Source organism: Sinocyclocheilus rhinocerous, unplaced genomic scaffold, assembly GCF_001515625.1.
Source record: "Sinocyclocheilus rhinocerous isolate Xijiao unplaced genomic scaffold, SAMN03320098_v1.1 scaffold44, whole genome shotgun sequence".
Lineage (NCBI taxonomy): Eukaryota > Metazoa > Chordata > Actinopteri > Cypriniformes > Cyprinidae > Sinocyclocheilus > Sinocyclocheilus rhinocerous.
This window is the reverse complement of record NW_015631022.1, coordinates 1,363,511-1,389,670: the sequence shown is the minus strand read 5'-3', so window position 1 is coordinate 1,389,670 and position 26,160 is coordinate 1,363,511. Positions and strand designations below refer to the sequence as shown.

The following is a 26,160-nucleotide window of genomic DNA, read 5'->3' as shown; positions in this document are numbered from 1 at the left end:
AGCTGAACTTTTATCAGTTGTTACTCCAGTCTTCAGTGTCACATGATCCTTCAGAAATCATTCTAATATGCTGATTTATTATCAGTGTTGGCAACTGTTGTGCTGCTTAATATGTTTTGGAACCTGTGATACTTTTTTTCAGGACTCTTTGATGAATAAACAGTTAAAAAGAACAGCATTTATTCAAAATGGAAATCTTTTCAAACAATATAAGTCTTTACTAACCCTTTTTAAAAAAAATCAATTTATCAAACACATCCTTGCTGAATAAAAATAGTAATCTGTTCAAAAAAGAAAAAGAAAAAGAAAAGAAAGAAAATTTACTGACCCCAAACTTTTGATATGACAATTTAGTAGTCGATAGATATAGGGACAAGTCATAGTTTCCCTACTAAACTCCATACACCCATGACAAGTGATGTCCAACTTTGGAAACTATAGTTCTCTCCATAAATATGGTCAAGCAACAGATCATTTGAGTAAAGAAATAATAATAATAAAAAAATACTTAAAAATTCACAAAAAGCTTATGGATGTAATTATAAGTCAGACTTTGAAATGATCTGCTGTTTTGGTCACTCTTCTGAGGAAGATGGTGTTCACTTGTTTGCCAGTGTACCCACACAGAGAAAATTGGGTCAGATTTTTTAATGTTTATCTAATCTCATTTTGGTAAGATTCATTTGGAAGGGTGTAGGTTTGATTTTGGCGGGAGTGGGGACATAACAGCAGGCAACAGACATTTAATTAAATGTTTGATCAAAATTATTGCTAAGGACAATTTAGTAGTCACTGGATATAGGGACAAGTCATAGTTTCCCTACTAAACTCCATACACCCATGACAAGTGATGTCCAACTTTGGAAACTATAGTTCTCTCCATAAATATGGTCAAGCAACAGATCATCTGAGTAAAGAAATAATAATAATTAAAAAAAAAAAACTTAAAAATTCACAAAAAGCTTATGGATGTAATTATAAGACAGACTTTGAAATGATCTGCTGTTTTGGTCACTCTTCTGAGGAAGATGGTGTTCACTTGTTTGCCAGTGTACCCACACAGAGAAAATTGGGTCAGATTTTTTAATGTTTATCTAATCTCATTTTGTAAGTGACTTTTCTTTCTGTTTTAAAGATGTTTTCATTGGATTGTCTGACTACTCAAAAGAGACTAGGAAAATAACACTTAAGCTAAATTTCACATACTGTATACATAAACAAAAATCTGTCTCTAAACCTCTCTTTTCTTTATTCAAAGTTATCTAGACAAGCTCTGTTAATCCTAAAGCAGTCAAAACTTCATATTCATCCTATGTGTCCTCTTAAGGTATACATTTTTTTGTTGTTGTTAACCTGCAACACATCCCTTAGGAAAATTAACTATGGTTTTACGGCAAAAAAACGAACAAAAAACACATTACTATAGCATAGTTAAACCATGGTAACCACTTGCAGTTTAACCATTTGTAAACAAAAAAAGGGTTAGTACACTTTTACAATATTTTTCTTAAGGGATTTGTATTTGTGTATAATTTAGCTATCTTCTTTCTTTGTTTTGTTTTTATAATTGCACTGTGGTTTGATGTTTTGCACCGTTTAATAAGAAAAATAAATCAGAAAAAATCCGAAGTTCCGATCTGAATCAAAAGATTCACGAACACGCCCCGAAGTTCTGATCAAATGATTCGCGCTCCGCGCTACGAAGTCCCGATCTGAATCAAATGATTCGCGAATCATTTCAGATCAGCACATAGGAGCGTGGATCACCAATCATTCAATTCGCGCAATGATTCGCGAATTCACTCGGAAGTTCCGATCTGAATCAAAAGATTCACGATCCGCACTCGAAGTCCCGATCTGAATCAAATGATTCGCGAACCATCATTTCAGATCAACATTACATACACATAGGCTATATTTGTTTGAATAAAATTATTGCTAGGGACAATTTAGTGGTTGCTGGATATTGGTAGGTACATGTCCCAAGCGTCCCTATTCTACTCCCTTGTTAATCTGACCGGCAAAAAGTGCTTCTCATCAACACATTTGTGGAGAAAAGCAGATAAAGAGTGCCAAAGAGCCTATCCTTCATCCTGCTTCTTTCTGTAAATCTGGGACATACACCATCTCTCTGCCTCCTTTATAACTTATTTTTGTGCATGTTTATCTGATTGCATGTTTATATTCACATAGATCATCTCCATTCATTCATTAAACATTATTTCTGATTGTGCCGCGAAGATCCGTCTCCCAGGAGTTCATCTCACATTTCCATTTCAATGCACTGTCAACTTTAAGTTATTTATACCGACTGTGATTATTGACTTACTCTCAACTCAAAAGACTAAAGAATGACTAAAAAGAAAGACTAAAATGAAGGCCATATATAGCAGGAATAAATGAATAAATAAATGAACAAACCAATGATAAAAATATTTGTTTAAAATATAACAACATTACGTTTATAATAATGTAAATATCTATTTAATGCAATAATATAAATATAGGCCTACCCATTCTATTATGGATATTTTTTATGCAAGTTTACATACACTCTAAAAATGCTGGGTTAAATACAACCCAGTGCTGGGTGAATTATGGACAAACCCAGCAATTGGGTTGTTTTGACCCAGCGGTTGGGTTACTACCCAGAAGGTTGGGTTAGAGTTTAACCAAAGTTTATGTTTAACCATAAACATTTAACCGCTAGGTCAAAACAACCCAATTGCTGGGTTTGTCCATAATTCACCCAGCACTGGGTTGTATTTAACCCAGCATTTTTATTTATTATTATAATTTTTTTTTTTTTTTTTTACAGTTTTTGACTCTAATTTGCAAATGACATGCACTTAGCACATACTTGTTATGTTGTGCTGAATGCATTTATGTTGCGCACTCAACACAACATAACAGTTATAATAGCATTTCAATATCTTATGCAATTTATAACTTCACATTATATGAAGTTATATATTGCATACATTTTACATTCTCCCAAAAAGGAAGTGACAACCTTTATGCAAATAACATATATTTCCATATATTAACAGTGTATTAAATTCTTTAATGTATATTGAAAATATAAATAATAATATATTGTGTTAATATATTACAATATACTGAATAATACATAAGGAAACGCTGTTTTTCATATTTTGAAAAATTGTGACAATATTTCTACTTATATATTTTATGTAATTCTATACTTATACACTTCATAATATGATGTACATGTGATAAAATATGGTACTGTGTGTGCATAAATATATTTGAACATATGTACTATATTCATTCACATTTATATGGGAACTTGTATATGCAAAATATGTACACAATTATGAGGAAAATATTGTAATATTCATCCATATTTCTCTCTCTGTGTGTGTGTGTGTGAAATCTTATGTTACCATGACTTTAACAAGACATCCAATTGTCCAAAAACTGCAAAAAAATAAAATAAATAAATAAATACAAATACATAAAGTGAAATAAAATGTCTGAATATGTTTTCAGCATCATGTAAACCCATGCATTAACTCATGAAATAGAAATGAATGAATTGGGTGTTTAAAAAAATGTTGCATGTAAAAAGTGCATATTTGCATAATTTCCAGTATTTTCCCATATATTTTTGTTTTAGAGAAACCCCAGTCCTGCCTGAACAATGACTCATCAGTATGGGCTTCTCCGTGACAATTCTTAAATTCTTAGATCTGTTCCATCCGGTCTTGAACATTTGATTTCATCCTGCTTCGATGTGTATTACCCAGCATCCTTCAGACCTCATCCACTGTAAGTCACTTGATTCTCACTCATGTAAAATCAATTAAATAACTAAATACTGTGTATTATGTTCCTAATCAGCGTGAGAAAATCTTCAAAAGCCACTTCCCAGGAAAAACTGATGGATTACATACCACATTTCAGACATATTTTGAGATAACTGCGGGCACATTCAGAAGCTTTTTCACTTTTTCTCTCCCCAATCATTCTCAATACAGATGCTTCCACACACGTTTAAGATGTTCACTTGTTTGTGACCAGTTTTCCCCACACCGAAAGTGTGCCGAGTGAACTAATGTTATTCCAGTCACTGATGTGGCCTTGGCCGACAGAAAAGAAAAGCACTATCTGATGTATTAAACAGCAGCCCCATAAAAACACAAAAGCAAGATATGAAGAAAAACTGCTGTGTGTCACAGACTCTGAAAGCTTTTCAAGCTCAGGTCAAAGTTATAAACCTTTGAGAGGATAACAACCGCCAATTCAGTTTCCATTGCCTTCCTGGAAAAATACCACATTTATTCAGAAAGCACTGAACAGAGGACGATATCTCAAACAATACTCACACGACAAGTCTTCTAAGTCCATCCGACTCATTATGAGTCCAGAACAAAGGGCAAACGGCATGCGCTTTGTCTAAAACGAGGCTAACAGCCTGACATGCCCTTGTAAATCATCTCATTACAGGCTTTCTCCACACACCTCCATCTACCTCCAGTGACTTTCTCAACTCTTCAGTCAGCGCTTGACGTCAGAGTTAAGACTCGGGCTTAAGGCCTAAATTCTCCCCACATTTAAAGGTTAGATTCATTATTAGCATCCCACGAGGGACATGAAAGCTTCAAATATGCAAAAAGGCCAACGCGAATGAGCAGAGGTCCCACAAGCACATTAAGAGGGGAAAATAAGCAAAACAACCTCATCGCTAAGTTGCATTAAAAATGAAAGAGCTGCAAAGCAAACGGAGAGAGCTTCACAAGGAATTGCTAGCCTGTGTGTTCGAGTGCTAATTGCTATGTTCGATTTCCCGCTCCGCTCAGACTCTCAGACTTTGATTAAGCGAGAGCTCACCAATCACAAAGGCCATTATCACACTTGACATTTGAGTTGTGTAAATGAAGCATTTTGAGAATTTCCCCTTAAAAAAAGCCAAAGTCTGTTCTCCAGGGCTGATGAGGGAGCACTTAACTCAGCAAGTCACTCCAAAATGCAATCAGGGGAAAAAGACATTCCTCAGCCCTTCAGATAACGCCTCCTGTGATCAGCCGCAATGGGCTCTCGGGTCACCCGGATTTAGTGATAATAGCCAGAGTGATGTTTTTAAGACCTGTCAGAGTCTGAGAAAAACAGCCCGTTCTGCAAATCAGAAAGAAACTTTCCATCCTATTCAAACCTGACAGCACACCGACTTGGAGACGTTGACGCACGTGCTCGGAAATATCAATAGACGCCATAATGTCAAGGTGAAAGTTCAGGGAATGCGACTCAGGAGGTTATTGGGAGAGCTTTTAAAGTAGTTTATGGTCCATCAAATTGGTAAAGGGAAATGAGCTCTGGCACCGGCAAAGGTGAACGCGGAGCTGCACGCTCTGCTGGGAGTCTGAACCTCATTACTGCAGGGCTCACTGCCAGTCTGCTGTTTTTCACATTGATGAATAATTAAGTGCTGGGCTTCCTTCTCTCAACAAGAGAAAAGGTACATAAGTGGAGAATGTAAACATCTGAATGTACAGTAAGTCATAGATGATGGATGGACAGAAAGAGTGGGGATGTTATGGCGCTTTTCCACTGCATTGTACGGCACGGTACGGCTCGGTACACTGTAAAAAAAATTCCGTAAAATTTTTTAACAACAAAAAGTTTTGTTGTCTGTTGCGGAAGAACAGACGTTCCTCTCGTTGATAGCAGAGGAGCGGATCCAGCGAGAGCTTGATGGGGCGACGCGGAATGAAAAAGTTTTTTTTAGGAGTCGTGGTGGTAGAGGCGGCGCAACTATAACGACATGTGAATAATCCCGCCCACTCTAAAGCGGTACTGAACTGCAGTGGAAACGCAAACCGTGCCGAGCCGAACTGTGCCGTACTGAGCCGTGCCGAGCCGAGTCGTACCACGCAGTGGAAAAGCGCCATTAGAGAGACATCTAAAAGAAAATGAAAGGATGTAGATGCATGAATACGAGAATTAGTTCAAATGCTTGGAATAACATACTACTTTTTGACACTTGAAACTATTTTTTTTTTTTTGCATTATAATATAACAGATTAGCATGGAATTTTGCATGAACAAAAAAGTTAGGTTTTAAATAATAAAAAGTATTTCTGGTTGTCAAAAAGATCATCAAGGCTGTTTTTATTATATCAAAACACAGTAATATAGGGAAACATATTTACAATATAACTGTTTTCTATTGTAATATGTTTTAAAATGTAATTTATTCCTGTGCTGCAAAGCTGAATTTTCAGCATCATTGCTCCAGTCTTCAGTGTCAGATGATCCTTCAGAAATCATTCTAATATGCTGATTTGCTGCTCAAGAAACATTATTATTATTATAAATGTTGTAAACAGTGGAAACCGATACATTTTCTTTCCAAGATTCTTTGAAGAAATCGAAAGAATTTATTTGAAATATTTTTGAAACATTGTAAAATGTTTACTGTTACATTTGATCAATCTAATGTGTCCTTGCTTAATACGTTTAAAAAAAAAAAAAAAGGTGTAAACAGTATGTATGTGTGTATATTACAATATATTGAATAATACATTAGAAATTGCTGCTTTTCATATTTTGAAAAATGTGACAATATTTCTACTTATATATTTTGAAGTATGTAATTTTATACTTAATACACTTCATAATATATAGATGTAATATGATACTGCATGTATAAATGTATTTGAACATATGTACTATGTATTCACATTTATATAGGAACTTGTATATGCAATATATGTACACAATTATGAGGAAAATATATATTGTATTATACATCCATATTTCTGTATGTGTGTGTAAAATCTTATGTAACCTTGACTTACCATGACTTTAACAAGACATCCAATTGTCTTCATAAAGTATATACAGTACTTACTATTTTCTTACTATACTTACTATTTTTTCTATATCATTGGCAGTACAGTCCACAGTGAAACCAGAATTACATTCTGAACATGGCTATTGTCTTTAATTAAAGAACAAATGTATTGCTTTAACAGCTGTTTCTAATCAGCATCATATAAAAAATTCCAGTTCACAAATTTCTATTTAGTCTACTGTGGAAAACAAGACGTTTCCCCTTTGAGTGGATCATATCTGTCAACATCTGCAAAAGAAAAAATGGCCATGTGGAGAAGAGTTTTACTCGTCTCATAATCACTGTCAGATTTCACAAATGTATCCAAAAATATCATTCTGCTTCATGATGATCTGTCTATATCATCTGTCCTTTAAACAGAATATACAAGGATTCATTTTGATTGATAGTGTGTTAGTGTGCAAATCTGGCATGCCATTTTGATAAAACACAAAACACATAAGGATTAATAACATCTCGTAGTCTTTAATTATAATTTTTTAGAGCTGTCACATAGCAACAGAAAAAGTAATACACATAGCTCCCTGAAAGAGAAGCCTTACATGAAAATATCAATCTTAATTCACCAAAATAAATACTGAGTTTACAAAAGTTCTACAACTTGTTGGGAGATTTACAACACATTCATGCTTAGAACTTCTGCCTTCAGGGCCTCGAGGTGTTTGAACACGCTTCATATGTAAGGTTTCATCATTTCGCATGAAATCCTGACGGTAATGACTACCCTGAAGGTCCATGAAGGTTCGGGGAGAGTTATTTCTAACGCAAATCTTTTCCAAGCAATAACTCAGGGCTCATGTAGGAGTGTTTTTGCTTCTGTCATGGCTATGGAGTATACTGGCATTCCCCCAAATCCTTCCTTCCACATCCTTCGGCGCTCAAAACAGCATGCATTTCTTGTTTCCTAAGCGTCAACCATTGCAAAATCTCCATCTTTAAACAACATAATGACATCCAAAGAACACAGATAGGAAATTGTGCAAGTTGTTGGACCGACAAAACCGCTTACTGTTAAATAACGGCAAAGTACCTCGGAATTAAAAGGTGCTACATAATTCAAATTGTACAAATGAAAACCGAAGATCGATAATTTGGACGTTATAACTCATCAAAGCCCTGCGGGTGACACACAAACATATATATATATATATATATATATATACATATATACCAAATGTTTATAATCATTGCATCATACTTAAACTCATACTGTTTCATTTACTATTTTTTAAATATAGGCAGTATATTGTGTGTCCTATACAGTGAGTGAACTAGTATAACATTCTGAACATGGCTATTGCCTTTAAAGAACAAATGTATTGCTTTAACAGCTGTTTCTAATCAGCATCATATAAAAAATTCCAGTTCACAAATTTCTATTTAGTCTACTGTGGAAAACAAGACGTTTCCCCTTTGAGTGGATCATATCTGTCAACATCTGCAAAAGAAAAAATGGCCATGTGGAGAAGAGTTTTACTCGTCTCATAATCACTGTCAGATTTCACAAATGTATCCAAAAATATCATTCTGCTTCATGATGATCTGTCTATATCATCTGTCCTTTAAACAGAATATACAAGGATTCATTTTGATTGATAGTGTGTTAGTGTGCAAATCTGGCATGCCATTTTGATAAAACACAAAACACATAAGGATTAATAACATCTCGTAGTCTTTAATTATAATTTTTTAGAGCTGTCACATAGCAACAGAAAAAGTAATACACATAGCTCCCTGAACGAGAAGCCTTACATGAAAATATCGATCTGAAATCCACCAAAATAAATACTGAGTTTACAAAAGTTCTACAACTTGTTGGGAGATTTACAACACATTCATGCTTAGAACTTCTGCCTTCAGGGCCTCGAGGTGTTTGAACACGCTTCATATGTAAGGTTTCATCATTTCGCATGAAATCCTGACGGTAATGACTACCCTGAAGGTCCATGAAGGTTCGGGGAGAGTTATTTCTGACGCAAATCTTTTCCAAGCAATAACTCAGGGCTCATGTAGGAGTGTTTTTGCTTCTGTCATGGCTATGGAGTATACTGGCATTCCCCCAAATCCTTCCTTCCACATCCTTCGGCGCTCAAAACAGCATGCATTTCTTGTTTCCTAAGCGTCAACCATTGCAAAATCTCCATCTTTAAACAACATAATGACATCCAAAGAACACAGATAGGAAATTGTGCAAGTTGTTGGACCGACAAAACCGCTTACTGTTAAATAACGGCAAAGTACCTCGGAATTAAAAGGTGCTACATAATTCAAATTGTACAAATGAAAACCGAAGATCGATAATTTGGACGTTATAACTCATCAGAGCCCTGCGGGTGGCTGGTTTGCCTTTGATTGTACATTACAACCTCTTAAAAGGAAACATATTCGACCACTACCAGCATGAACTTGCACAGTTTCACAATGCTCTGTACATCCGTAAGATAGCTGTGAAGGCACGACCATGTACATGTTTGATTGTAAAAAAACAAGTAGCCTGGCATACAGCTTATCTGGACATCGCCTCCAATGACACGCTAGATTCATGGTCAGCGTTCGCTGATACACCAGACTGGAAGAAGAAACGCGTTCGACTAAAGCATTTAAAGGAACACACGGACCACTATCAAATAGTTTGCATAAAAATATATTCCTATGTACAATAAAATCAAACTAAGCTCTACCTTTAGAAATTAAATATCGGTTGATAAAAACATGAGAAGATGAGAAAAGAAAGCTAAAGTGGGCATTCCCTGGAGCTAGGTAATGTATAGCTAGCTCTGTTCGTATTGGAACTAATAAAGCCATAATAGACTCTTCCATTGGTTGATCAAATCTTAGAAATGATTACATTGATCAAAACTGATCACGCGAGTCAAATTCATTCATCAACTTTCATATTCCTCCAATATTAAGTTTGGTCTGCGATAACATATTCGTGACCAGAATACTGAACGACTTGTGGATGCAATAATCTTCATGCTATAAAAGTGCTACAAGTGCTTTATTTGCAGGAGAGCTTTTCGTTTTTAAAATCAGGAAACCGACGCATGAGGACAGTGCTGAGCTGTACACGTTTGATATTTTTTAGTGTGGCGCTGTCAGTACATCCCTGCAAAATAGCAAATAAAACCAAACCTGTTTTTCTGATGGCTGACACATGAAACGTAGTTATTTAAAAATATTTACATCTCTAAGATCAATTCAAACAATTGCTGTTCCCGAAGGTAATTGATTTGAGGCAGACGGGCAAGTGCTGGAATGAGGGATGGAGATTGTTCTGGGTCAGTTCTGCTATATCCAGGCTCTCTGAGAAGCGTGTTTATTGGGGTCCTCAGCTCTGGAAGCGAGCTTTATTATGGCACATCATTGCTTTGAGAGGTTTTAGTTAGAAGTGTCAAGGAACAAAAATTCATCTGCATGGGTTTTCCATTAAATTTGTTTTCTCAAGACAAACTCCTGCAGCAGCTGTATTTCCTCTCCTCATAACTAGGAATCATTCACATGACATATTCTTAAAGGAACACTTCACCCAGAAATGAAAATTCTGTCATTATTTACTCGCCCTCATGTTGTTCCAAACCCATATGGACTTGATTTCTTTTATGGAAAATGGTAGAAGAATATCGCAATGTAACAAAAATTTGTTTCATTTAATTTTTGTTATGGTTCTTCTGTAATTCTGTGGTGCTAAGTATTACTGTACTATTTATTTTCACGTAGCATCAATATTTTGGTAAATATTTAGGTCAGGTAAATTGTAGAACTTCTATCATTATTATGGAACATTGGTTTAGTACAGATACGTTTTTTTTTTTTACTAATTTTGCATGTTTTTTTTTTTTTAAGATATTTTGATTTTGCAAAGAAAGGGAACATTCTAGAAGTTTCTGTAATATTCTAGTGCTTTCTGGAACATTTCAGAACATTGTGGAACTAGTCATAAAAGACAGAAATCATTCAACTGTTTATGTTAAACTTGTTGTTAGCTCAGTATTATATAGCATGTCATTTTTATGCATGAGTAATAACAGATTAGCTTGTATAAGTTGTCACATAGGCGTTATGGTTTTTCTACTGTACAGACCGTATATTCTATTGCTCTACACCAACCCTACCCCTAAACCTATCCCTCACAGGAAACTTTGTGCTATTTCAGATTTTCAATACACTCCATTCTGTGTGATTTATATGTTACGTTTATACGTTTTGAAAAGTGGGGACATGGGGTAATGTCCTGAAAAGTCACCTTCTCCTTGTAATACCTATGTCATACCCTTGTCATTATACAAATTTATGTCCTCATTTGTCACAAAAACACGCACACACACACACACAAATGTTTCATGGTGTATTTCCTCCTATTTTCATTACAATATTTAGGCAAAATTTTTTAGGCAAAAAGCTCCATTGTAAACAGTGTAGAAATATATGAAGCACAGCTCACACAGAAGTCATTTTCAAACCAAGCAGATGTTTGGTCAATGTGGCAAATTTGCTTAACCAACTTGAACCCAATGTGAAATCTGCATGATAAATCTATCACCTTTATGTGAAATTCTCAATTGTGTGGATTCGTATTGAAATGACTGGTTTTCGCCTGCAAAAATTCACTGCAAAATTCACTATTTTGAATATAAATGGCATTTTGTTTCACAGAAGCTGACACGGTTTGAAATAACACGAGGGTGAATAAATAGTAAATTGTCATTATTGGATGAACTATGCCTTTAAGAACTTTTGCAAGGACAACTTAAGGTAATTTCTTTTTAAACATTTCAGTCTTGCAGTAACCGATGGTCATCTTCATTAAGGCTAAAACATTTTAAGACAGTATCTGGGAGAACTGGTTGCTGTCAGAGGTTTTGTTTGGAGTGGCCTGACACATTCTCAGTCAGCAGGCATCATGTAGTTTTAGCGCTCTCAGAAAAACACTGCGCTGTTTATGCCAGTGAATCACGGCAGAGGAGATCCTCGCAGCGGAAACCGTCGTGCAAATGGATGCATTTAGTGATGAATGTGAAGCGCAGAGCTGACCTGACTGAGAACGGTCACCTGTGGGTCTGTGTATTCAGAGAGGTTTACAAGAAGCCAAATTACATCAACCAGTCTGCGAGTAGTACATTTCATTCCCCAAAGAACTTCTGAAGTCTTATACTACATAAATGAGATTTCAGTTCACAGCAAGAAAATGGAGATTTTATGGTTTCCTCAAGCCAGATTTCATGGCTAGAAGAAAACAAAAGTGAATTTCCTGTCAAAATCCTTTGTATAAGGATGATCCATTTAAGAAGTCTAAAAAGCAGTGTTTTTATTAAATCATTTTGAAGAATCTTGGGGCATATTTTTATGGAAGCCTGTTTCCGACACTGAATAAAAAACGGACTTTTTTCTCAGAACTGAGATATAAACTCACAATTGCATGTTATGAAGTCAAAATTGCAAGATATAAACGTGCAATCCTGAGAAATGAAGTCAGAAATGTGAGATATGAACTTGCAATTCTGACTTTCTTCTCAGAATTGCGTGATATAAACTGCAAGTAGATAAATCTGCAAGTTTGTATCTAGCAGTTTTGACTTTTTTTCTCAGAATTGTGAGATATATATTCGCAATTATACAGTCCAATTCTGAGGAGGAAAAAACGTATATTTTCTTACAGGTGCAAGTTTATATCTCGCAATTCTGACTTAATAACTGGCAAATGAATTGCGAGATACAGAGTTGCAATTACGAAAAAAAGTCACAATTTCAAGTTTATATCTTGCAATTCTGACTTTATTTCTCAGAATTACGAGTCTATATCATGTAATTTATATTTTTTATTAACAATTGCGAGTTTATATCTTGTAATTCTAACTTTATTTCTCAGAATTCTCAGACTTCTGAGTTTCTATCATGCAATTCTAACTTTAGAACTCGCAAAATACTGAGAAAAAATTCAGAACTGTGAGAAAAAAAAAGTCAGAATTGTGAGATAAAAAGTTGCAATTAGCTTTTTTAATTTAGTGGCGGAAACAGGCTTCCAAATATTTTTGAAATAGACCTGTTGTTTTTAACATTTTACATTTCAATTCATGTGACAATCCTATATTAGAACTGTTGATTTGAGAATTCATTAATGGAACAATTAAAAAATAGAAATGAGAGAAATCGCTCAGCAATGCTCCCAGCTCTAACTCGTAATACTGTGGTGTGAATTTATTTTTTCCTTTATAGAATAAAAATAAATCTTTCTTTAGCTGTTCAGCACTTGTGCCGTAGCTTTCAGGAAGTGTTATCCTGACTCTAGAGCTAAAAAAAGCCTCTCTGGATAAAGCTTGAACGACGTCTTTTTGGTTTGGAAATAGTATTCCCAGGAGAACCAAAAAGGAAACAAACACATTGGGAAAACCCTTACCAACATTCTTTTGCAATGGAAATTCGTATCCTAAAATACAGACCAGATACCTTTGGCAACATTGTTCTTTCCCTCATTGTTCAGCAGCTCTTTGAGCAAACAGTTCAGTGCAGCTCCCTGTACTCGACTCCTGAAGGGCACTGGTCGGGTCTGAGCTGCAGGCAGGGCGGTGAGAAATGGCACCTCTTCCAGTGATGCTCCTCATTAGAGGCTGGCCTGTGTCAGAAACATCACTCCTGGGACTCTGTGTCGTTCTGTATTGACAGTTTCTCCTGTTCAGTGTGGTTTCCATTGTGAAGAGCTGAATACCTGGAAGGACAAAAAAAAAACAAAAACAGGACACCATTTCAATCCCACTGTCACAATCTCATATTCATATCTCTACAAGCTTTTAGATGAATGTTCAAGCAATATGAATTATCATATAAACCATACAGTGCTGAAACTTTTGGTTGACCAAAACCCTCCAACACTGAGAATATTAAGAGCATTTCTGATGATAAAATGTTTTTTTTTAGTGCACAATATTTACAGCACCCAATACTGTGAGTGGCAAAAACAGCACAGGTTTAAATATCAAAATTGAGGTCATCTTTATGGCAGCATGTTATGTTAAACACTGACAAAATCATCTTTTAGTAAAGGCGAGATGTGATTAAAGCATTTACTAGTAATTCAGCATCTTTTGGACTGATGAAGGAACGAAGGAGTTTGGCAATACGGCGAAGTTGAAAAAATTTTATGTACAGCAGATCCAAAGTGCTGTACATAACACATAATACACAACAATACCATGCATGTCAAATAACCATGAGAAAACAAATCAGTCTTTAAACAACCTTGTAAAAATACTAATGACTCATTGTGCACTCGCTCTTTTTGTCCAATCGAACACTTTCTAGAATACATGACTAGTGATGTAGATTTGTTTAAAAAAAAAATCATTTAAAAAAACCCATTTAAAAACTCATATTCCTGTAGATAAAACAGTAAAGCGTGGTGCTAGCAATACCGCGGTCAAGTGTAGATTCCCAGGGAATGTAAGAACTGATAAAATGTATACCGTAAATGTAAGTCACTTCAGATAAAAGTGCCAGGCAGATGCATTAAAATGCATGAACAGTAGAGTAACTGAGATAAAGCATTATGTCCAGGCCCAACTTCCTGCTTTAACAGGAAACAAAACTGCTCGTCAAGCCATTTCATGTAAAACACACTTTTACAGATATCTACATTCAGCATAGAAATCCTATGGAAATCTCAACCTCTTCTGGATTTCACCATCTTCAAAGAAATCGTAACCTTATGAAATGGTTTGAAACTAGCCAGAAAAAAACCCTGCACATACATTTGAGCATCTAGACAGAACTACAGTACAGCACGTCTCTTGCTTTGTTAAAGTACTGAAGCAGAACACATTGCCCTGCGATTGCTTCTTTTCCTTTGTATCCACACCAGCCATGAACCTCCTTTTCTTCCAGGCCAAAAAAAAAAATCATTACAATCTCGATTCATAAACAAGCAAACTAAAGGCAATTCCTGCAGAGCAATTGGGCATGAAATTTACCTGAAAAAAAGTGATGATGTTCAATGAACATCAAAAAACAATGATGTTCCGGGATTTAGAAAGGAAACATGCAACAGGTTTTCAATGAAGCAGAACCCAAAATTGCTGCCACATTGCTGCTTTATAAACTGTCGGCCCTGCACAGCATGAGACATCTGTCAAATTAACATGATCTAGTGCAAACATACTATAGTCCCCAATACACTCCAGTAATAAGGTCTTGATCATGCTGGTACATCCAGTCTAGACATTAGCTGGCTGGATAAGAGGCAGAGCTCATTAATTTACATGAACATGAGCTTTGGGTCACACACACACACGCACGCACGCACACACATACACACACACACACAGAGGCAGGATCTACATCACTCATTCTGACAACTTCATTCTTAATTATGTGTGCCGGACATCAGGGAACTGAAGCGCTAGTCACTAAACAGAGCCCGAAGACTGATGGGAGAGACAGCAGCGCCACAGGGTTTGGTTTAACCCCTAGAAAGTATTTCAGGAAGTAGTGATGTTTATTTGCCTTCACTGAGATTATACAGAAACACACATTTAAACTGAGGCCTACAGCAGTTGCCTTTACTTTTCTAAACGACTTCCCAGTAGAAGGCTGAAACGATGTTCATTTCACACCAGTCCTCTGACACGATCTAACGTTTCATTAGGTTGTGTCAAAAATAAACTGGAACGTTTATCTGTCATTTACCTATTAAAATGGTAACTGCTGCAACTTTACATATACATTTTTACCCTTATTTATACACCATTGTTCAAAAGTTTGAGATCTGTAAGATTTATGTTTAAGTTTTTGAAAATAGTCTTTTATCCTCACCAAATTTGCATTTATTTGATTAAGAATAGTGTAAAAAAACAATAATAGTGTGAAATGTTATTACAGTTAAAAGTTTAACCTGTTTTCTATTTGAACATATTTTAATATATAATTTATTCCTGTGACGCAACGCTGAATTTTCAGCAATCATTAATTTTATAATCAATGTTGCAACAGCTGAACTGCCTAATATTTTAATTTTTTTGTGTGGAAACCATGATACTTTTTCAGGATTCTTTGATAATTATAACATTCAAACCATTTATTTAAAATATTAATTTTTGTGACGTGTTTACATTACTTTTGATCCATCAAAAGCATCCTTGCTGAAAAAAGTATTACATTTCTTCTTTTGAAACTTTAGAACAGTACAATAAGTAAATATACATGAAAGTATATAAACACTATATATAATGTTTAATCTCATAAATGCCACCATATATTGCATTGTGGTTTATTATAACATTTATCTTGCTAGTGTATTTTCTGGTTGTATTTGCTTTATGCGACAAAACTCAATATTTACACGTTATATTAACCTATTTTTTTGATACTAGCATTTTAATGATATGCCTTTGAAATATAATTTCATAACTGTTAAAAATCATTCAAACAAACCACCTGTTTCCCTGTTGTGCCATCTGCACTGCTGCTTTGATGGTCTTGCTCTAATTTATTAAGCAATAAATCTCCTAATTAATGTATGCCTGCTGTTTGCATTATTTATATGACTTTTTAATTAACACAATATTTGGATATTAGCCAGGAGACACAAAGTTCCCGAGCCATGGGGTTTGCACCTATAGACTTGATCTAACAGTAAACATCTGGAGCAGGATTTCCAATAAGTGCAACAACAATGTGCCTCGCAGGTCCAGACGGTCGAGCTACAGTGACGACTTCCCAGGCATCGGCGCTTCTCCACACTCACTGACGTACGAAATTGCCAGCAGCTTACCTTAAATGCCTACAAATTCAGATATGAGCCGTACCATAAGCTCTGGAGCAACCACAGCAACCAGAGCAAAGAAATGACCAACCAACAGTGACAAAATATGTTCAAGTTCATCACAAATCCAGGATTTTTTGACAGTGATATGCAGTGTTGGGGAAAGTTACTTTTAAAAGTAATGCATTACAATATTGTGTTACTCCCTAAAAAAGTAACTATTGTCAGTCAATAAATGGGAAAACAAAGTAACTAGCGTTACTTTTTCAAAAAAGTAGATAGATATTTTCTTGTAAATTAAAAAAGTAATGCGATACTTTACTAGTTACTTGAAAAAAGTAATCTGATTACGTAACTCGCGTTACTTGTAATGCGTTACCCCCAACACTGGTGATATGTGCACGATCCCACCTCTGTTTCCCATGAACGCTTCTGATGCTGCTGCTGCAGGCCTGACAGAAAACGGCAGACTCTGAAACGGGTGGAAAAAACTACAGATATCTTCAACCCTTCATTTCCTGAACAAATGGATGGCATTTCAACCGGAGTCCATTTCGATGTGCATTGATTTTCAGTACGGAACTGAAGCTGTCAGAAATGTCATACACGGAAATATGCAGAGCTGATTAATTTGCACCGCATCCTAGAACAGAAGTTCACAGCGGCAATAAACAGAATAACAGCCTAATGATGAATAACCTAATAAAGAAAGCAACGGCTCTGCGTTAGATGACTTTTATAGAAACTCATTCTAAATAGCAGGATTGGGCAGATCAATCCTGAAATATCAATACTTCTGATACTGATGCTATATTTGGAGAATATGGTTTATAATGATTTCTTTCTTTACATTAATACATACCATATATACACTACCATTCAAAAGTTTGGGTCAGAAAGAAATTAGAGAGAAACGCAAAGACAGGAGCTTAAATGCTAGGGATAATTGGAGATACACAGGTGGATCACATAAGACAATCAGACTAAACGAGGACAGGAAAATGACCAAATAAGGAAACACAGGAAGGACTACGGGGGCAAAACAGGTACAAAAGTCTGACAGTTACACTTCTTAACTGTTTTAATTCATTTTAAACAGGGCTCCAAACAAAAAAATCGAGTAAGGAGCCATTTGCTCCTATAAGAAAAAAACGTAGGCGCCAAATAATTTTTTTAGCTGCCACAGAATAAACGTGTTTCATTTATTTTATTAGGCTATTATTATTATTATTATTATTTTTACATTTTAACATTTCAATCATACTGTCATGTGTTTAGGTCTCATATTTTCTCGATTTTATCAGCGTTTTAATCCATCTTGTAGATGACCTGGGAACTAAGGTTCACTTAAAGTGGCGCTAAAGCAACCGCGCCTGCCGCATTAAAGAGCGCCAAAAACAAAACTGTATTTATTGTTTGTATTTCGTTATGAATTTTGAATAATTTTAAAGCTGATACTTTGTTTATTAAAAAGTAACAAAGCTTTTTGCGATTACTGGACGCAAATAATGAAGTTCACGCATTAACAGAACACAGCATGGACCTAAGATCTTGTTAAGAAGACGCCATATTATTAATGATTATAAACACAAATATCAACATTGGCTACCAGAAATCCCTTACTCTGCCTTTAATATTTTTGGTCGCAAATGCGATGGTTTTAGTCGCAGTTTGGAGCCCTGTTAAATCAATGTTTAAATCAGTTTAAAATTGTAATACCTCGCTTTTATCGTTGTGATTATTTTTTATGATTATTTTATTTCCTTTTAAGTAAATCCCTTTGAATTACCATTGTGTATGAAATGTGCTGTATAAATAAACCTGGCTTGCCTTGCCTTGCCTTAGTAACTGTTCGAAATGAAAATAAATGCCCATGCCCAAAATAAATAGATTTTGCTTAGCAAGAACAAAACTAGAAGGAATATTGGTCCCAATTGCCCACTCCAAATCTACAGAGAGAGAGAGAGAAAGAGAGAGAGAGAGTGAGAGAGAGGCCAATATCCACACAGCTGACAGCTTTACCTGTTGTAGTTTGTTCAAGTTGTGCACGAAATAGACTGCTTTTCCACACTTTTACTTGCACGTCTCAGTCATTTCGATCTCTCTCGCGCTGTACAACTGAGCTGCGTTTAGCAGACTGTGTGCGGCAATGCTGCTGTGTGGCAGACATGAGGACTGTTTGAAACTCTTTTTCCCACTAAAACTTTGATGCGCATCGTCTCAGTTTAATACGCGAACATAACAAAAGATGTGATCGCAAAACAATCAGGAAAAAAGGCATTACATGCAAATTTTTAAGTTATAACATGTAAATACATGGCCTAGAGAGAGAGAGAGAGAGAGACAGGCGGCGAGAAGGAGGAGAGAGATTTGTTAATTCTCACTTCTAATCCACTGTTTCCTGACATCATTAAAGTCAGAACGCTCTGTTTAGCTGTGCAAGTCACAGTCACACCAATCCATGGCCATCTGGAGTGCAGAAAAGCAAAAGTGCAAAGCGTGAAATACTGTAGTAGCGCAGAAATCTGATCCATTATAAGAATTTCATAAAAGTGTCAATAGAACCGACAAAAAATGCTACAGCTAATTGCTCAGAGAAGTACTGGATTGACTGCTATAATCAAAACTAAATGACATCTTGTTATTTATCATTTTATTAATTATATTATATTTTATTTTAATGTTATTAATATTCCAATTATTGCTTTTTTATGGCTCATTCTGGGGTTTAATGAATGTAATGGACACAATTATCATGAGCAAAAAAAAAAATAAAATAAAAATAATGAACTTTTCAATCCTTTCAATGAGGTTTAATGATGGCCTGCCAGAATGAGGACTGACATTTTTCTTTACTGAATAATTTTGTTTGTAGGGATAATTCAATGTTTATGTCTCTGTTTTTGCCTACTTCAGTCAGTCATGTTGTGTCTGGCGCCACACTGAAGGGAGGGTTTTGATTGTTTTGTTTAGGCAAATCATAAGTTAAATTTTCAAATGCTTGTTATTAAAACCAGATACACACACACATATATATATATATATATATATTTGGCATCATCATAAGTTACATTTTCTAATGCTTGTTACTAAAACCGGCATTTAGTGCATGAGTTTGTGCAGGCAGATGTTGGCACAAAAACCAAGAGACGTGAAAGTTTCATTTGACTGCTGATACAAAGGGTCTTCTTAATAAAAATCCACTTTTGACAGAATCAAAAGAGCACTGACTAAAATTAATGCTTCCAATAAATAACAGGCCTGTATCTCCACAATACATCATTATAAGCAGAGAGCTGAAAGACAAACTATTCTCCTGTTTAAAACACATACATCTCATGCAGGTGCTGATAACAGAAGACTCGTTTAATTGGAGCCCTAAAGCCTGATTATCAAGCTCTCTTATCTGATAAAATGACCTTTCTGCGATGCAGTTTGTGACATGCGCACTATCATTTGAGCGGGAGAGGAGGCAATTCAGGAAAATCACCCCTCGCTGAACTGTTCATGATTAACCAGTAAAGGCAGGGCAAGATAACTTTCTTTGGTGTCTGATAGCATCTGCAATCCCAGGCCACTTCACAGGAAGAGCGGCTAGGCAATCTATTACCAACTTATCTATTCAGACATATTCCAGTTCACGTCAGGTCAGGCAGGGCACTACAAAATGAGTCCAATCTCAGCAGAGCCTGACGCATCGTAGCTCTCGTTCAGTGACAGACTAACAGGCCAAGAGAAACACCACTCACCTGCACTTTTATGACATCTTGACATGAACTGAACATGGAAACATGTTACCATGCCTTCAGCATTTATTTTTACCATTCAGGTAGTGTAGGGGTCAAGTTTGGGGTCAGTAAGCTTTGTTTGAAAGGAATTAATACTTTTCTATTCAGAAAAAAATTATATTTAATATTAATAATATATAAAATATTTTTATTTCAAATAAATGCTTAAAAAATAAAATGTCAGAAGCCTGAAAAAATAAAATAAAATGTCAGAAGCCTGAAAAAAGTTTGCATTACAAGAACAATATATATATATATATAAATAAAATATTAATGACACCAAAATTTTAAGTGGTACTGTAAGCTGTATTTGTTAAATTATTCAAAATAATGAAATACTGTTTAATTTTATGTATTTAGAATTAAAAAATGGTCGACATACTCATACATGGTCTAGTTTTAATAAAAATGTCATAATACTGTGTTTTCATTATATTACTATGAGTGCTAACTGAATGGATTGGCACTTAAACAAGGCCCTTCACTAGTTTCAGTCTCAGACGACACACACACTGCTGAAATAAGCACTTTTAAAGAAGAAACAGTCAACAGAATTGTCTACAAGTACAATTTCAGAATTTGAAAGCTATTGATGAACCACCATGAAAAATAAGCGCTCTTTCCAGTCCAAATACGCTGCAATGTGAACCAAACGCTATGCCTGAAGTCATACGTCTGGCTACGTGACTCTAGACCTCCACTATCAGCCAGATGGTAATGTCAATCCAGCCGGATCATGCCATTTCCTCTGCCGGCACGTATACGCGTGTGTGTTCGTCTTCCAAGAACTGTGTGAGGCTCCTCAAACACACGCGCACAGATAGGAGACCTGATTATTGTGGAGCTGAGTGACACCAGAACAGGACCATGACCTGATGGTTTTCTGAGAGAAACCAGACACAGATATGCTGTGGAGGAGGCTGGCGGCAGGACTGAGAATGAGACCAGAAGCAAAAACTACTGAGGAAAGAATCAGCATCAACATTCACCATACAGGCTTAACCTGTGTGCAGGTCCCATTTTGCCCACACTGTGCATAGTAAATTACATAATATACACTAAATGATCCTACAAGGGCAGAAAACATAATCATCTGTACCCCTCAAGAAAAATAAAATAATTATTTTTTATTTCAATGTAATGAATGTACTATATTTTAGTTCAATAATGTTAATTATCATTTTTTTTAGGGGATTTTATTATATTGATCAAATAGTTATAATCCATTTATTACCTGTTAACTACTTTTTGAACAGACCTGAAAATGAAATTTATAGCATAAATCTTGAATGCTCTGAAGCACAGACTTAAGTTTGGTCTGAAAATCAAAAGGAAAATCAAGGGCAAGTTGTGTTCCAAATTTGAGGTTGATATCTTTAAAAAATAAGCTTTTTTATTTTAATGAAACAAATGTACTATATTTTATTTTTTGTTTAATAATTTGTATTTTCAGGCGATTTTATGGTGATTTATCACTAAATTATATTTATGGAATAGTTATGATCCATTTATTACCTGTCATAAACCTGAAAATTAAATTCCCAACTTAAACTCAAAAATCTTGAATGCTTTGAAACACAGACTTAAGTTTGGTCTATTTTCAAAGACGACCAAAGAAAAAGTGAAACTAAAAAAGTTTATAGAAGTTTATTATTATGAAAAATGCACAAAAATACTAATAATATTTACACAAAGTATATATTTTCCAAAACACTGCGCAAAGCCATAAATCTAAACAAGCTGTGTTCCAAATTTGAGGCTGATATCACAAAAATTAGCTTTCAGTAAGATTTCACATAACAAGCGGCAAAACCTACCATTCCGACAAAATAAAAGCATAACGTAATTATTTTTGGTCAAAAATGAGAGCACCAGTGGGTTAATAGACATTATCTGAAACCTTAAAAACAGAACTAGGTTTAATCAGTATAAAAACATTAGAAGTCTGTGTATATTTCAGAGTAAGTCTGTCAAAACTCACTGAAAGAACCAAGACCAGAAGGGAGTGCAAATCTATCGAGGTCAATGTCCGATTCATTTTTCCATGATATAAACCATGCAGAGCAAAATCTGCTAATAAAATTTCAAGTCTCCCTCTGGCTAAAGCGAAGGCTGTAGTAACCAGAAGGACAGCATCAATGCAGAACTCATAATACCACACTACATGCATGGGGTTGATCTACCCTTCCAATCCCAGCAGGCCACTCTACATACACAGGATTATCCAGCAACTGCACCAGGTAAGAACCGACGAATAGCGCATGAATAATGGAAATGGCTAGACTAGTGTGTTATCAGTGAGGAAAGCCCTGTAAGCAGGAGAGAACGAGAGCAGCTGGTGTTTACTTGTCTGTAGCGTCTCAGATGACGACTTAATCTTAGCATTCAGAATTCAAAAGCATCAATGTTTGTTCTGCATTTGTAATGTCATTTAACCAATAAATCACTCACTCTACAAGCATTTGCAAAGAATCTTCCATTGTTCTTTATTCCATCTTTTATACAGTGTTTACCCTCTAAAATCTAGTTATGCTATCTACATTCATTTAAACCTCTGTTTGTCAAAAACTGGCTCATTTGTTTCTGTTTTTATTAGGGCTGTTAAAGTTACTGCAGTAATGCTTGTGATTATTGTGTTTAACATCGGTAAAAATAACACAGTTAACGCATTTATTCCATTAGACATTATATAACTGAATCATTCTGTTCAGTGTGATTTCTCCAACCATTGTGGCAGTGTTAAGGCCCGTTCACACCAAGCACGATAACTAAATAAAGATAATGATAAAGATATCGTTCTAAAAATCGTTCTCAGTATTAAAGAATAGCAGAGTCCACACCACAGCTATAATGATAAAAACGCACAGAGAAACAATATCGTTGCAATCACTTTCAGAACGATTTTTTTTCAGCTGATGAACAATAAAAACATTGACACCCAATCAGAATCAATCCTGCTATCACGAGCTCGAGAATTTAAAGCGGCAGACCAGTGCTGCCAAGTCCGCGGTTTTCCCGCAATTGGACTACTTTAACACTGTTGCTGTGGGTTGTTTTTCATGTCCGCGGGTTGAAGCGACCCCAATAACCCCGCCAAAAAACATGTATTTTACACCTCTGAATGTGATTTTTACCGGGGGACCCCCCTCGAAATGCCATTGGGCTAGTTTTGGGCTAGTTTTGAGTAGCAATGGTAGTGTTTAAAGTGCCCCTATTATGCCATTTTTACGGTTCCTAATATTGTTTTGGGAGTCTCCTACAATAAGATTACATGCATGCAAGATCAAAAAACGCTTGCGTTTTCTCAAAATATGCATTTAATATCACCTCATTTTCCAGCGATTCTCAAACGATTCGTTCGAAGCAGTTCAAAGATTCAGTCTCTCAAAACCCCTCCTTTCCGTGAGCCTGCTCTGCTCTGATTGGTCAGATGGCCTAGTCTGTTGTGATTGGTGTACGGCGTACAGCGTGTGTCGGAAACGATACGCCTATTTCAATAGTTCTGTATTTTGAAAGCTCTATAGATAATATAATACATCTATTATTTATCATACTTTCAGGTTGTGATTCAGTGGAGCAGCTGGTCCAAATAAACAGGATACTGATCCATCTTTCAACAGCAAGCGTTTTGTAAATCCCGCGTTGAACTCCCTGAGATTAGAGTAGCAGTCGTCAGTAGAATTACGTGTTTGTGGGCAGGGTCAAGTTGGAGCAGCTGGTGTTTACTTGTCTGTAGCGTCTCAGATGACGACTTAATCTTAGCATTCAGAATTCAAAAGCATCAATGTTTGTTCTGCATTTGTAATGTCATTTAACCAATAAATCACTCACTCTACAAGCATTTGCAAAGAATCTTCCATTGTTCTTTATTCCATCTTTTATACAGTGTTTACCCTCTAAAATCTAGTTATGCTATCTACATTCATTTAAACCTCTGTTTGTCAAAAACTGGCTCATTTGTTTCTGTTTTTATTAGGGCTGTTAAAGTTACTGCAGTAATGCTTGTGATTATTGTGTTTAACATCGGTAAAAATAACACAGTTAACGCATTTATTCCATTAGACATTATATAACTGAATCATTCTGTTCAGTGTGATTTCTCCAACCATTGTGGCAGTGTTAAGGCCCGTTCACACCAAGCACGATAACTAAATAAAGATAATGATAAAGATATCGTTCTAAAAATCGTTCTCAGTATTAAAGAATAGCAGAGTCCACACCACAGCTATAATGATAAAAACGCACAGAGAAACAATATCGTTGCAATCACTTTCAGAACGATTTTTTTTCAGCTGATGAACAATAAAAACATTGACACCCAATCAGAATCAATCCTGCTATCACGAGCTCGAGAATTTAAAGCGGCAGACGAGCGTGTGCTGAGAATAAACAGACGATATCGTTCGCTGGTGTGAAAGCTAATATCGTTATCTTTATAGTTATCATAAAAGTTATCGTTTTTGGTGTGAACGGGGCATTACTTTTGAATGTTGTCTGAACATTCTGAAACAAGTAACATTTAGAAAATGCTTGTGCTAATGTTTTGAGAAAACAGGATACTGATCCATCTTTCAACAGCAAGCGTTTTGTAAATCCCGCGTTGAACTCCCTGAGATTAGAGTAGCAGTCGTCAGTAGAATTACGTGTTTGTGGGCAGGGTCAAGTTGTTTGCACCGGCCAACGTAGAAAATAGGCGCGCATTATGCAAATGTATTACCCCGTGATGTGTAGCCGTCACGGAAGTGGGATTCGAATTATAAACGACTCGTTTCAGCTGTTCAGAGTCGATTCTTTATTTTGGGAGACAATAACTTTATTTATCGTGCACTTTCAGCTTTACAACTTTGCAGATCGTTTACATTCACATACAGCTACATTACACACTGCATGAAAGGCAATACTGGGAATGGCATAATAGGGGCACAGACCAGATAACTTTCAACGAATGTTCTATTTATGTCAGTAGAAATAACTTTGTTCAAAAGTTTGAGAGAACGTCAGCCAAAGTTCCTGTTAGCTAAACACTGTCATTTATAGAAATGTTCATTTGAACACTCTCAGAGGACTGCACCTTTACAAATGTAAGATTACATCCATAGAGTGTGAGGAAAGTTGTTTTATTTTTGAGTTATTGCAGATTGCTTAACCTGATTTCTAGGAATTTTAGGAGAAACATCTGAGACAAAATTTATATTTACATTAAACAGAGCAGCTTTGGAGAGATAAGGTTTTCCCTTCATAGAAAAAAATATATATTCCCAGTCATTACTCAGATGTAGCAAATACACGTTTGGGTCCCACTTTATATTAAGTGTCCCTAATACCTGTGTACTTGCATAGTAACTAGATGTGTACATAGTATGTAACCCCAGTGTAAGTAGTCGGGTACATAGTATCTACAGCTGTAATGTTTGTGTAACTACACATATGTAACAACCTACTGAATGGTACGTGTAAATACAAATGTGTAACAGGACACTGGTAACAACACTTTTTGGTAATGAAAGTACAAATGTGTAACAGGACTAACAGCACTTTTTGGTAAAGAAAGTGCTTATATTAAGTAAACAATTCCTATGGATTTACCATGTAATTACTCTGATGTTACACAGCAGCGGCCAGTAAGTTAGGCTTTACATATAAATTGTGGCTGGTGTCCAGAATGTTGCACTTTATATTAAGTGGACAGTTCCTGAGGAGTTACCATGTAAGTACACTGGTATTACAGTGGTGCACCAACT

General features: G+C 35.7%; 1 protein-coding gene across 1 annotated transcript in view; it reads right to left on the bottom strand.

Annotated features, from left to right (window-relative positions):
* The window catches only part of LOC107741092 (5-hydroxytryptamine receptor 4-like), a 125,225-nt gene that overhangs the window by 3,032 nt on the left and 96,033 nt on the right, over positions 1-26,160 (bottom strand). The window contains exon 8 of the mRNA XM_016553685.1: positions 13,325-13,583. Coding sequence (XP_016409171.1) covers positions 13,505-13,583 — 79 coding nt within the window. The 3' untranslated portion in view covers positions 13,325-13,504. The remainder of the gene's footprint in view (positions 1-13,324; positions 13,584-26,160) is intronic.